Source organism: Nothobranchius furzeri, chromosome 13 (genome assembly GCF_043380555.1).
Source record: "Nothobranchius furzeri strain GRZ-AD chromosome 13, NfurGRZ-RIMD1, whole genome shotgun sequence".
NCBI classification, from domain to species: Eukaryota; Metazoa; Chordata; class Actinopteri; order Cyprinodontiformes; family Nothobranchiidae; genus Nothobranchius; species Nothobranchius furzeri.
Genome location: NC_091753.1, coordinates 50,305,828 through 50,321,142, shown reverse-complemented (window position 1 = coordinate 50,321,142; position 15,315 = coordinate 50,305,828). Strand labels below are relative to the sequence as shown.

The following is a 15,315-nucleotide window of genomic DNA, read 5'->3' as shown; positions in this document are numbered from 1 at the left end:
CGTTGTTCCATTTTCTACACCTACAAAAACATCAGTTCAGACACAAAGTTCTCATCCATCCCACTACCTTCATTCCATTTGTTTACTGTTATCCAGAATCTGATATTACCTAAACCTCATTGGACCCATTGGACTCTACAACAAATCTAATCATACCATCTAACACTTTCATCACAGGTCCATATTGTCATTGTTGTGGGAACTGGGGGCTTAATAACATACAGAACCAGCAGGATAAATCACTCCGATGGACTTGGAGCACACAAACAGGATACAAACAGATTTGGACTATTTTAAGCAACGCAAGCTATTTAAAATGTCTGCCACTACTCGAAGAATAAACCCTAAATAACTAGTTTGTCTGATTTTTACTCAAAAAGTGAGTTTTTTAAACAGTAAAAAAAATGAGAACGTCTGGATCATTGACTGATTATAAACTAAATTTAACTTGACACTTCTCTTGTGAATCACTATTTAAAAAGCGAATTTTCTTGTTCATTGCCTAACCTTGCACACACACACCTATACTTGTCTCACTGGTAGTTGTGAGGACCTTGAATTGTTTGCAGTCACTAAAGGGACTTTATCATGCTTAACCCTAACCTTACCTAAAACATAGTTCACTCAATAATTCCAAAACTAGAAATGATCAGTACCAAAACAAAGTGAGGATGAGGCAAATTGTCCCCAGTTTTGCAACTGTCCTCAATTTATAGGCGACAATGGCGATACTAGTCCACAGTTTGTAGGATAGACAAGTAAACACACACACACACACACACACCTCTTTTCACACTAACAAAAAACAAGCTGTTTACTATTACCTCATCATTTTACAATTAGGAAGGTTCTTCTATTTGCTGAAACTTGTGGGTAATTTAGTGGTAAACAGATAAAACAGGACACAAATCTTTAATTTTATTTTAAACATTTTTGGTGTATATGCTTGCGTCCATGGACATAGTACTGACATTAGAAGTGGGGGGGGGGGGGGGGGACAACTGCCATGCTTGCACAACACATTCCACCTAGAAAATATGCCATGTAACAGTAATGAGACATTGGTGATTAGGACATTATTGTGCTCAAACGGAAATCCTTATCAGTGATACAATTTGCCACATTTATTCGGCCCATTCCCATACAGTTCATGAGTAAATTATATTTGAAAGAAGCCAAAGTCTAGATTTCTCTTTCTTTCTTTATATCCATCCTTTCATCCTTTCTTTATATTCATCCTTTCTTGTTCATGTTATAACAAGACTGCAAAGGCTGCAACTCACAAATATTACGCTCTCTAAAAATCTTTAAAAATGTTTGATTTTCTGACCTGAAACATCTGCTTGACCTTCCTGCGGGGCAGATTAACATTCAGCTTGTGAAGAAGTTGATAAATCTCATCAATGTTCAGCAGGCCATCTCCATTCTTATCGGCTTCCTCGAACGTCTGCTTCATCCACGTTAAACATGCTCAATTAAAGAAAAATATCTGTGAAATATTTTGGCAGAAATTCAAATGTTACAATTTAGACAGAAAAACGGATTCTAAATGAAAAATAGATCCAGTAAAAATGATAAACATGATATTAAAGCAGCTTTTTGGTGTTGCCTTTATACTAATACATGCTGAGGTGATTTTGAAGACAGGATATTGGTCGTGTGTGCGCTGCCTCTTGGCCAGCGAGTCCTCATCGCTGATCCCAGCCATCAGGTAGCGGAGGCCCGTTATCCAGGTTCTGGCCTCCTCTGCGTTTGATGTCACCAGGTCGAGGGACTCCATGTGGTTACCGTGGTACACTGTGAAGCAGCAGGCCTGATCGAAGGTGCCATCTGCATGCCGATGAAAGATATCCGACTGACCGCCCTCTGTCACCTTGTAGAGCGAATCAATGGTGACTAACATGAAGAGGACACACAAAGGGGGGTGGGGGTGGGGTCAATAAGGAATAAAACATAATCCTGTGGTAATATTATTTCTCTCTGTACACAGATTTAGAAACTTTAATTCAAGCACATCTATGACGGAAAAAATCAGAAGGACTTATTGCATTTCAGATTCAGCGAAACTATCCATTATTTAAAAAAACTAAAAACAATATATTTTTGAAGGCAATCTGTCCTCATTTTCATTTGACTGCTTACAGATGTGAAAAGTGAAAAACGCCATCTGTAGATCTTTAAACTGTTAATGAGACTGGAGCTGAATATCCACCAATTTCATTGCTGCTATGGGACTCCTCTAAGTGGAAACTAATAAAAGGAGAAGAAAGAAAGTTTCTAAGGACAGAATATGCTATTTGACATCAGATGGTAGTTACAGCTCACTCTACTCCATTAACCAATTTTAATTAAGAATAATGTTTCTGCTTTTAATAATAATTAATTAATTCCTACAATAAAAATGGTCATCACTGAAATCAGATCATATGACATTACAGTTTATTTTTATTTTATTGTGTTGATATTGTTGTAGTTGAAAACTTATTTCTAAAAGATCAAAGAAATAATTTTAAATGTTGATTGTTTTAAATATTAATCCCAGCCCTTCAGGTTTACTAAGCTGCATAATTTGGATTTTTCTAACTCAAACAGACCTGATTCTGACTCTTTAGTTTTGCAGAAGTGTTTTAATTACTCATTCACCTAAATCAGGTGTGTTAAGGCAAGGGATCATTCAAGTGGTTCTCAACCCTGGTCCTCAGTGCCTCCCTGTCCTGCATGTTTTCCATGTCTCTGCTACACCACACCTGGTTCACATATTTGCATTGTCCCATTAGGATGACATCAAGTGCTGCAGAAGCCTGTTAATCACTCATTCCTTTAAGTCAGGTGTGGAGTGCAGATTTAGAGTGCAATAGGGGCGTGGTCAACTTCCACATTTGAGAATCGGGACACCCTATGCCAGGGGTGTCAAATATGTGGCCCGCAGGCCAGATCCGGCCCGCAAGCAGGTTAAATCCGGCCCGCGAGATGGTTGTGTAAACTTTATTTTCATACTTTACAATGTACTGTAGAGTGAAAATAAACTTATCTTTGTGAGCAAGTTTTCTCTGTAATGAGTATAAATAAAACAAAGCTGTGCTCAAGGCTCACACAAGAACTCGAATCACATCCTGAAGTTGGCCGCCACTCAGGATGTGACTTCTGATATTGATGTGCCGGTGAAAGCTAAAAGATGTAAAGTAAAGTGAGTCAAATATTTTTTAAGTGCTACATGAAACTGATATAGCCATGTGATCTGTAAGTTCTTTGAATCACTAAGGAATGTTTTTTTAATTGATTTTTTATTTTTCATTTTTTTCAAAATTTCAAGTACACTTCAGGTGTTGTACTTGTACTATTTTGGATACACTGTCCTTAGGCTCTAGCCTTGTTTTATATTGATTGTATTAAAACAAAGAAAACAATCTGAAGTTGTTTTTAATTTACCGGTCTGGCCCACTTGGGACTAGATTTCGCTCAGTGTGGCCCGTGAGCTAAAGTGAGTTTGACACCCCTGCCCTACGCACTCGCACCCCTGGCTGGGAAAGCGCAAATGAAGGGCGCAAGGGTGCAAGTGCAAGTATTGAGATTGGGCCATAGAAAACAAGCAGGATGTGTGTGTGTGTGTGTGGGTGGGGGGTGGGGGGGGGGGGGGGGGGGGGGGGCTGAGAACCAGGTTGAGAAACACATGCAGATTAGTAGCTCTCAGGGGCTGTTTTTGAAAAATGATAAATGACCTGCATTTGTACTGTGCTTTTTTTTTACTCAGATGACTCCAAACCTCCAACCCTCTGGTTACGGGGCAGGCACTTACCTTCTTTGCCACCACTGCACCTGCACCAAACTAAGCCCCAAAATCAAACCTGAAAAAGGCATCCATTATTTTGCTGGTCACCTGCTGCGGGGGTGTCAAAGTCAGGTCCTTTAGAAACACTATTTTACATGGTCCTGCATATTCTAGATGTTTCCATTGTAGAATTTTCCATTCAGTTCGGGTGAGTTAAGCAGAGGACAGAGGCACCTATAACATTCTGGAAAGTGAATGTGTCAACTGGATTTTGACAAGTGATTTACTGTAGAATTTTTTGTTAACTCATTTATTGCCATTGACGACTAAAGTCGTCATTTTAAATACAACCGCTCGCTGCCATTGACGACTTTTTTACTGGGGCGGGTGTGGGAATGAGTCCCCGTACTGTGAAAATAAACATCACATCTCTAAAGCTGATCTGATCCATGTATATCACACGTCACGTGATCAGAAAGCAGAAAATATGCGATTTAAGAGATTGTTTTGGGACGCTGTTGTGAAAAAAGCGAGGCGCCAACCGGAAAAGCTTCTGCAGCTCTCTCTTCGACAGCGAATTATGAAAGAATGGATAATGCTAGAAATGCACAGATTCTTCCTGATGTAATAAATGTGTCCACTGTTTCATTTGGTAGTTTTGGCTTTTACATGATCATAGAGCACAATATTCTGTGACTCTTCAAAAATAACTGTAAAAATGCTCTAAAACGTTGACGGTCAGGGGCTTCTGATCAGGAAATGGCTGGTAGTGACTGAGTTAACCCTTTATAGGGCCAACCTCTAGATTTAAACACCTCCACTCACATAATAAATGATGTCAGTATGCCTTTTCATAAACTCTTAGAATTACGGGATTTTACCCAAACAATCATCAGAGATCAAGCTGGTCCCCTGTTTGCGCCATGGCACCATTCCACCAATCAGTGCGGGTCTAACATTGATGTGTCAGCAGATCCAGAAACCTCCTCGGTCTCCTCTCGTGTTTACGGTCAGATCTCTAAAACTAACAATGCTAGGTTTATGAAACTCACATCACAAGGTTGACGAGTTGTGCTAAATAAGGATGTATGTGTTGTAAATGTTAAATTCAATAAAGTTGGTGAAATTGTCGCATGAAAATCAAATCTGCCATATTTGAACATAGTAAATTTGACCAAGTTAGATAAATTATGAATATTTTAGGTAATAATAACAATTATAATATTGAATATATTTTGCAGTTTAAAACTAAAATTTCTCTGGAAAATGGAGAACAGTTATTGCGCCAACCAATCTCGCCATCAATGATGATGATTGAGGCAGATCCTCAAATATAAAATATTCTAAAATATTCCAATAATCTATATATGATAAAAAATTGTATCTATTGTTCAGTAACTTTTCAAAAATATTCCACAATAATCAGTTTTTATAAAAATATACTATATTGTTTAATAATTGTAATATATTCTGTATTTTTTAACAGTGATATAATGTTCTAAAATTAGCTATATTCTTCTAAGTGACTTATAATTATCTATATTATTTAAAAATAATGTTTATTTATCTTGTTCATGTGTTTTACTTTGGGATTTATTTTACCAGAACAGGGCCAACGTCCATATTTGATCACTTTGTTTTTTCTGATTTTCTGCATGAAAATAAACATTTTTGTAAATTGCACCTTTTTATGTAAAAAAAAAAAGATTTAACCAGACTTAAAACAAACAAAAAAAAATACATTTGTTACCCTGCATATTTATCTACATATATCTAAGGAGATACAGATATACTGTTAACCTGGTGTTTTTGTTTTCTTTAGTTTTGGTTTCCGTCAGCATTTTAGTCACTCACCCCACACACCTGTGCCTCATCAGTTAATCTGCTCACCTGTTCTCACTTTGAAACCACCAGTCCACAGTTAAAAAAGCTCCCCTGTTCATTCACCACTTACCTTTCAGTCTGTAATCAGGAGCTCCCATTGAAGTGTCATTATAGAGAAAGGAAGGAAAACAAAGGAAATTATGCATTCTTTGGTTTCCCATGTAACAATAAAAGGTAAGCTCCTTCTACAGGCTTCAGAGACAATCACAGTCTAATGAGATTGGTTAATAAAATTGACCGTCTGAGATTCTGTCTTAAGAAAATCCTGTGGTGAATGTCTTCCTGCTCTTTATTTTATACATCCTCTGCATGTTTGTTCACCCAATCTCTGTCCTTTAGTATAAATCTGGTTCCTTTTTAAGAATCCTCATCAACACATCACATTTTTTAATTGAAACAATAAACCTTTTGTGTCTAGAAATGCCACCTATGACTGAAGGGGTTAAATCCATGCTTGTATTTAATTAATTGTCTTCTCAGAACTCACAAAACAACTTGTAATCCTTACAGTTGAAAAATGTGTCATTGGTCCTCAGTATGAACTGTAGACAAGTAAACACACACACACACACTGACACACAATTTCAAAATGAAAAGGGCAGTTTTTGTGCCTTTTTTGTCATGTGTCAGCAGAGATGATCTAAGAAGCTTATCTCAGGTTGACAGTTTACAAGTGCACACACACACACACACACACACACAAATGTATTGTCATTTGCACGCAGGAGGAGGCCCACAGACAGATGTAGGCTTTGCTGGGTGGATGCGTGAAACCAGTGTGATAAAGAAGTGGTGATGATGCTTTGACAGGGCTGTGAAATGTTTAACGATAATCCCCTCAGAGCCGGAGCAGTGTGGTGAAGATTAAAGAAGCTCCAAAACACGTTCCAGGAAAACACACACAACAAAGTAGTTTTTGTTACAAAAAACAAAATGGAGTGATCAGATGCAAAGCGCTTTAAAACAAAAGTCTTATAATGCAAGTCTGAAACGCCACTTTTGGTTTATATGTAATTATGTCATTACATCAGCTGTGGTTGTTTTTCAACTTAGTTTAGAGTTTTATTCAGCTTTCAGACCAGAAAGGATTCCAGGAACCATGTTGCATGAAGCAAGAAAGAAAATTAACCCTGAAATTGGAGAACAACCGTAGAATTAAAGGCAGGTAAATCTCTGAGATTGTTGCCATGGTAACATAGTCTGTGAGCTAAACCTGACTTATTTTATTGCTAAAACCCCAAAGTTCAATCAGTCTACTCCTAGCTAAAGTGAGACCGGGATTATTTCTGAAATAGATTCAATTTGCTCTTCAAACACTATTAAAAATGCAAATTGTTGACTCCAATATGTAGAAATTGGTCATGATTTCTGGTGAAAGCAGAGAGGTAATACTTATGGAAACATAGCTCTTAACTTTGACATTTGTTTTCTTATACTTCATATGTAACATACGGTGGCAAGGCTCCGGGGGTGGAGAGATCCACCCAGAGTTCCTCTCTCTCTGGATGTTGTGGGGTTGTGTTGGCTGACACGGCTCTGTGATATCATGTGGACGTTGGGAACTGTTCAACTGGATTTTCAGACCGGGTTGGCGGTCCCCCTATTAAAAAAGAGGGACCTCAGGATGTGTTCCAACTACAGGGAGATCACACTACCGAGCCTCCCTAGTAAAGTCTATTCAAGGGTTCTGGAGAGGAGAGTCTGGTGGATTGTCGAACCTCGGATTCAGGAGGATCAGTGTGGTTTTTGTCCTGGCCGTGGAACACTGGACCAGCTCCATACCCTTAGGAGAGGCCTGGAGGGTGCGTGGGCATTTGCCCAACCAACCTACATGTCTTATGTAGATTTGGAAAAGGCATTCAACCACGTCTCTCGGGGGAACCTTTAGGGGGTACTTCGGGAATATGGGGTGCCAAGCCCTCTGATATGGGCTGTTAGGTATCTGTATGACCAGTGTCAGAGCTTGGTCCACATTACCGGCAGTAAGTCAGGCTTGTTACGGTGAGAGTTTGACTCCGCCTTTGCTGCCATTTGTCTCTGATTCTGTTCATAACTTTTATGGACAGGATTTCTAGGTGCAGCCAAGGTGTTGAGGAGATCTGTTTTAGTGACCTATAGATTGAGCCTCTGCTTTTTACAGATGATGTGGTCCTGTTGGCTTCATCAGAACCTAATCTCCAGCTCTCACTGGAGCAGTTCACAGCCGAGTGTGAAGCATCTAGTTAGGATGGTTCCTGGACGCCTCTCTGGTGAGGTTTTAAGGGCATGTCCAACCAGGAGAGTGCCTAAAGGAAGACCCAGGTCACGCTGGAAGACCCAGGTCACGCTGGAGAAACTATCACAGTTGGCCAGGGAACACTTTAGGATTCGTCGGATGAGCTGGCCCAAGTGGCTGGGGAAAGTAAAATCTGGGTCTCCCTTCTTAGGCTGCTGCCCCCACAACTCAACCCCGAATAAGCGGGTGGGAAAATAATGGATGGATGGACATAACATACTAATTTCCTGATGATAACAATAAAAAGTAAACTCCCTGCTCTGTGTTTTATCTGTGGTTGCCATGGTGACACAAGGTATTGGGAATCCATTGGACTTGTTGAAATCAGCTAGCCTAGAATCTAGACCGACATTTACCAAAGCAAAACTGAGAGTCCAGCAACGCTCCACTAGAACCTCGCAGTTCCAGCCAGTGTTGTGGCTGGCCAGTCATATTGTGTTTATTTACAAACATTTTAATGTAATAGTAAAGTTTATTTTATGGGTTTTTTTATGTTTTATGTAGTTCTTCCACAATGTAAAGCAGACTGCCCCGTTGATTGACATCCATAGTGGTCCAATCACTGCACTCTATTGGTTTGGTGGGCCAATCACAGAACCCTGTTGGTGGGCAGGATGATATATACAAAGATGGCTCATTTGAAACAGCTTTGGCATCAATTTTGGACTATCTTGGGTTTTCTCTCGAGTCGAGCAGATAGATGTACTTAAATATATGTAGAAAAATGATGTTTTTGCATCTTCTTTGACAGAGTATGGTGGACTGTAACGTTAACTGACGTCCGTATGGGTGAGTATGTCACATTGTTTGTTGTCCAATAGCATGCAGAGACAGTTTGAAAGTCAGCAGTAGATCCCACCCTATGACAGGATCCATCAATGGAACATGGTCAGACCATATATTCACATATAGTATGGCTTTCCATGCTAGAAATCAGCCGTTTTATAACCAAAAGTGGAGTTTCTTCAAATGTAATAAGTCACGGATGAACAGAAACTTTATTCAACCCCATTTTTGCAAAAGGGTGTTCATAAAAGGAATTCATCATGTAATCTGCCAGAGTTTCAGACCTCCAAAAAGGCTGGGTTTTAGCTAAAATACCCTGTCTTATAAGTGTAACTGTAGTGTTTATTACCAGGAAATAAAAAAAGGCATGAACCTGAGTTTGAAGGTCTTTAGTATTATACACAGATGTGTGCGTGCCACTCACTCTTGGCCTTCTCGCTCTTGCGTGAAGGCTTCCAGCGGATGCAGGAGCGATGCTCATCCAGGTAGAAGAGTCTCACCAGCCCTTTGGATCCTGCTTTCAGCTTCACCATCTGTGTCCCGGACTGCATCACGCTCATGCATCGCTCCACTGCGAATCACAAAACACCAAATAAAAAGAAGAGAAACTCCTTTATTACTAGTTTAAAACACCAAAGGAGCAGGTGTGTCTGGCTTTATTTATGTTATTTCAGGAAGAAGTGAGGTTTAAGTGTCACAGAGTCATGCTTTTGGTGAAGCAGCCAGCAGCTGATGTGAGTCAGCGCCCAAACGGCAACAGAGGCACGACTGTGGGAACCCACAAGGCTGCTTTTCTGTTACCCACTGACCTGCTGCTGAGAGAAACTCAGAGGAAATAGAAATGTCTCAAAAGGAGACACTCATCTAATGTGTATCCCTCTGTTTCTGAGACGGCCTGGAGATAAAAACACAATCTACTCATCACACTGAGGCAGGTGGGGGAAACGGTTTCTGAGATGATCCATGACTTCCATGCAGCATCAGAGAAGAGAACACCAATTTGCTCACGGAGCTGAAATAACCATTTAAACATTAACTTAAAAAATCAGTGTTATCTACATTTCACTGTGAACTGAGTTAATGAAGGATGAGAACTAGTTGGGTGTTCTTGTTTTGGAGCCAATTTCAAGTGGATTTAGATGCATTCATTATTGAGTTACATAATGCTTCTGTGTAATCTTTTAAATGGGGTGGCATTTATAAATGTCTCAGCCCATCAGCTTCAGCATGACACACCCGCGTGCTGATGTGCTTCACATTTTACTGTCGGGCACAAACAGATGTTGGCTCGCGAAAGCATTGTTAGAGAGTTCTTTGGCAATTACCAAAGATTCGAGCTCTTGGAAAAAAAAATGGAATAGCATTTTTAGGATGAGGGAAAATGGATGAGAGGTTGTGTCCAGCTTAAAACATTGGATAAAAATGGAAACTTCAGACTTTTTACTTTCTGTGACAGCATCTGTCATAAGTACAGACAGAAAAAACAAAAAGACAGTGAGATTTTCCTCCTCATTAGTGGAGCTGGTGTACATGAGTTTGGATGCAGGTAGAAGCTGCAAACAGGATGTCTGCATCAACATCCATCAGCTCAAGTGTGCAGGATTTCTTTTTTAATGTGTAAAAAGCTTCTTTTTTTTACATTTAACATAAAGAGCATGGTGTTCTTCTCTGAGTCTACTTGTGTTTTTATTATTTTCCTCAGATCTTAGCAGTTTGGTGCTGAAAGGTTCAGACATAATAATAGACGCACAAAACAACAAACAACAACACAATTGTCACAAATACAAAAATGCAAAAAGGATGTGTAATTTATGCAAAAACATTAAAAATGCTGATTGTAATTCTGAATGTGGATTGTGAATTAATCCATCAGCTGATGAGAAATAACATATTTTAATGTGAGTTACAACAATAGTTAAATATCACTTTTGACAGTGAGACAGCATGACCATGTTGCACGGCGTAAACATAATTCATACAATTTTGGCACCATAAAAGTAGAAATTATAAACTTGATCATGTCAATGTAGCTCTCACTATAAAAATAAACGATCCATGATAGCAGAATTTTGACATTGTTGTGCAGTATTATCTGGTGGTGCTGTGTCTAACATACTAAAGGCAAAAGGGTCTCAGAGGAACTCTGAGCTTTACGGGCTTTTTGGAATTCAGAGAGTCACTTAAGGGCCATTCAGCTGCCTTTTAACACCATCACTGCAGGCAAGTCCTCCAGGCCAAAGAATAGGCTTTCCTCATACAAAACAGGTGTTAAATGGTGTGGTAGAGCAGAATTTCATCAATGAAACTCACTAGAAAAAGATGATTTTATTCGCAGCTTTCATCTTCCTTGCTTTTGGTTTTATTAATATATATCCTTATTATATAGATAGATATAGATATAAAGATATATATATATATATTTATTTATATAATAAAAACCAAGAGCAAGGAAGATGAAAGATATATATATATATATCTGTATCTTCTTAGATATATGTAGATAAATATGCAGGGTATCACTGGAGTCTTGAAAAGTATTAAAAGGTGATAAATGAAATTTGGTGAAAGTAAGACCCTTAAAAGGTATTAAAACGTATTATTGCGGCTTTTTAAAAGTCTTAAATTTTGAAGTTATTTTTTCTGAATTAAACGTCCAACAGTTTGAATCCCTAAAACATCATAAAAGTGTGTGCATTTAGTCATTTTATTTAAAAAACGAACAGGGTTTTGTGGGTGCTTTAGGAATTCTCCTCTCAGAGCACTAGGGCAGGTGGGGCGAAAGTTCTAAACCACTATGTACACGCTGGTGTTCCCGGTACGTATTACGAATGCACCGAAATGTTAAAAGTTTCGCTGCTCACTGTAAATGGATACACCTTGAGATGGTGGGTGAGGTATTGAAACATATTGAGAAGGTCTTCAAAAAGTCTTGAAAAGTTATTAAATTTAACTTCAAGATTCCTGCATATACGCTGATATGGATATTAGTGATGCACCGATATGAAATTTTTGGGCAGATACTGATATCCGATATTAAGATCACTGTTATGGCCGACAACCGATATTTGCCAATACCAAATATACTGACATTAATGCTTCTAAAATCAGCAGATTTGGTATAGAATTAAAATGATTAAAGCTGAATTTACATTATTATGTACACACAACACTCACATTTACGGTTCTGAGATTATTTCATTCACTGTTCACATGACTAAACAATTACACATCACCCCCCTCACCCTCTGAAATAGGAAAACAAATGGGGATGAGATGAAAATAATATCGGCCCGGTGTTATTTATCAAACAAATACTGATATGTATTTTTTTATTATTATTATGTTAAAAAAATTACTAACATCGGCCAATACCGATATTGATGCCAATATATTTTCCATTCCTTATAGATATAGATAAATAGATATAGATATCTATATAAATATATAAAGATGTAGATATAGATAGATATCCTTATTTTATATAGATATATATATACATATAAGATAGATAGATAGATAGATAGATAGATAGATAGATAGATAGATAGATAGATAGATAGAGATAGAAATGATCATGTTCAATTGCAGAAAGTCTGCAAGTTTGCCATAATAAGGAATGTTCAAATGTTTTTCTCTCAACAAAAAATACACATTTTTAAAACAGATCCAGATTCAATGTCAATAATCAATGAAAATACATTAAATTAAATATTGTGCATGATCATTTGAAATTTTAAACACATTTTCAACATTCCGAGTGACCGAATTTTTAGAAGTTGGCTTCCAGTATCAAGTTAACGCTTCGGCATTAATAAATGTAAAGACTTCTGCACAGCAGAGCCTGAAGTCCACGAGAGCTGCAAGAATAATGAACCAAATGTTCCAACAGCAACACATCACAAAAGCTCAGCTGCACACAAAAAAATACAAAAAACAAATCCATATTCTGGTGACATAAGAGATTATCTTCAAAGACAGCTAAAGTCAAAGCACTCGTGGCTCCAAAACACATGTTTAAACACACTTGACAGTGCAAACGCTCCGCTGCACGCCTGTCAGCAGCCTCTCCGTCCTGAGGACAGGCTTAGCCATGGTAGGAATATTCTTTAGATATTTGACAAGTTATTTCAGGGACAGATGCTCACTGCAGGATTATTACAAATCACAAGCTGAAGCATGTGAATCGATGATTTAAGTATTATCTTCTGAAATGTAAAGAAAAAGCATAAACGATTTAACAGCCACACAATCTGTAGTGGATTAAAAAAACACAATAGTGTATGTGGGGGATCTGTGAGGCAGATGGAGCTTGGCTTCTGATTGCTGATATTTTCGGTAATTTCTGAGCAAGTAGCTTAAAATAGAAAGCAATCCTTGGCAAAGATGAGGTTTTAACAAAGCTTAATGGACTGCTGAGGTCGACCTTTTAGGAACAGCTCCTAAGAATACCCTAACATGAAGCGAGTTAGCGATTACTGTGATGAACATAATAAAAAGCTCCTGTTTCTGGATATTAAAAGAGGAAATGATTTTTATGAATGATATGAAACACAATAGTTCTAGGTATGGAAGAGCTAGACAGTGCTGATATCATTAAATGTGTGTTTATCCGAGTCAAGAAACTGTTATGGAGGTGTCTAGTTGACAAAAAAAAAGAAACAAAATCTGTTTGTTTTTATTGCATTTGCTTTTGCTCTATTGCTTATTTTTAAAGCAAAAACATTTCTAATTAAAATAAAATACTCCAAAAGATCTGGCAAATGTTGAAAAATCAGATTTATTTTTGTTAAACCCTAAAACCTTTCACACATTGTCATTTTACTCATCTTTAAATAGAATATTCCTTAGCGCTGCTTTTATCTTATTTGTTTCAGGTTCTTAAGTGTCACTGCAGTCTGTCATCACTCAAACCAATGCTGTCCTCAGCTCACAACTGACAGGGAATTAAGGAAGGTTCATTTAATTAATGTTAAACACGAATTATTGCGTGACACAACAATCCCTGTGAGAGTGATACAAACAACACAACAGAAGGGGGTGTCACAGCTTCACATACTCGTAGAACAAATGTAAATAAGGAATATTTACATCATTGAACATTAAATGTCACTAATTGCTTTTGGGTGTACATTTTGATTGGGGAACGTTGGATTTTGATGCTTGTGGATAAAACACTCAATTTTAATAGAACTGGATTTCACATGCTCACACTCAGACACAAACCAACGCAATGCAGACCACAAAACAGGTTATTAAAGCATTCGTTAAAAACGCTAAGAAGAAGATGGTGGAGTGAACTGTGGGGAATACAGTCAGTAAAGACGGCTCTCCCTTGCCCTGCCTCCAACATGCCTCCATCTAAAAGGCTAGGTTATCCATAGTTATGCTGCTATAGGCTTAGACTGCTGGAGGACATACTGACCACTGTCCACACTCGACTACTTTCTTCTACCGCTTCTCTCTAATTGCATTATTTCTTGTCATTTCAGCTGTTAACTTTATTTTTTCCACTTAACATTCTCCCTCTTCTGATAATAACATTTTACTTTATTTGACATGGAACGTGCTACTACTAGTTTACCTGTTGAATTAATTATAAATTTACTTGGATTAAGAAAATAAAGTTAATTTTCCTAAATACAATATCTACTAAGAAATCACTGTTCAGCCATAGAAATACTACTTGGTATACATGGCGCGAGCGTGCGTGTGTGTGTGCGTGTGTGTGTGTGTGTGCGTGCGTGTGCGTGTGTGTGCGTGTGTGTGTGTGTTCTGTCTTCTTGATCCCCAGTGAGTCGTGGAGGATGGCTGCTTATACTTAGCCAGGAACCTCTGGAGGTTTCTTCCTGTTAAACAGGAGTTTTCCTCTCCACTGTTACTAAATGCTTGCTTAGTATGAGGATTGCTGTAAAGACATTGACACTAGTCAGTGACTCATTGCATTTTGCTGGGTTCCTCTAACCCTCTCAGGCTCAAAATAAGTTTTGACAAAAGGACGAACAACTAAGTCCTTCAGGGGTACTTCTGAGTAAAAAAAATGCTCATGAAATACGTATTTGGAGTAACCAGGTAAGTAGGTTTTAACTGTTGTAAATCTGCAACGCCTGCCTCCAGAGGGTTAATAGGAAACTTTTTACTGACTGGCTTAATGAACCGAACTGTACTGAAAGGTTTGCTTTTTGCGAAGGTGCCGTGAGACGACTCTTGTTGTGATTTGACGCTTTATAAATGAACTGAATTGAATTAAACTCCGACCTGAACCAGAACTGACTAGATCCAGATGTTTTACAGAAAAACTAACAGGGTCCTAAATTTATGGCTCTCAACCTTTTTATATCATGGAATTAGTTTCTGGCAAGACAACTTTCCATGGCTAGGAGGGTGAAGTGACTTGCCCAAGGAAATCTTTGATACAGTGCCTCATGAGGGAGATGGCCCATGATTGTCCATGTTTTACTGCGACAATATTCCAGAGCTGGAAAAAGTACTGGGGCACCAAAGTCAGAAACTCTTGGAGAAAGCTAAATAAGTAGGTTACACTGTATTATTTATCTCATGGACGCTTTTGAAATTCACAGCTTTATTAAGGCTTCAATTCAAT

The 15,315-nt window shown here is 38.3% G+C and overlaps 1 protein-coding gene across 5 annotated transcripts in view; it reads right to left on the bottom strand.

Moving 5' to 3' along the window:
• The window catches only part of plch1 (phospholipase C, eta 1), a 74,789-nt gene that overhangs the window by 33,438 nt on the left and 26,036 nt on the right, over positions 1-15,315 (bottom strand). For all 5 annotated transcript variants that reach the window (XM_070543580.1, XM_070543581.1, XM_070543578.1 and 2 more), the window contains 3 exons: positions 9,139-9,285; positions 1,653-1,896; positions 1,331-1,460 (listed from right to left, as the gene is read on the bottom strand). In XM_070543580.1, the coding sequence (XP_070399681.1) occupies positions 1,331-1,460; positions 1,653-1,896; positions 9,139-9,285 (521 nt within the window). The remainder of the gene's footprint in view (positions 1-1,330; positions 1,461-1,652; positions 1,897-9,138; positions 9,286-15,315) is intronic.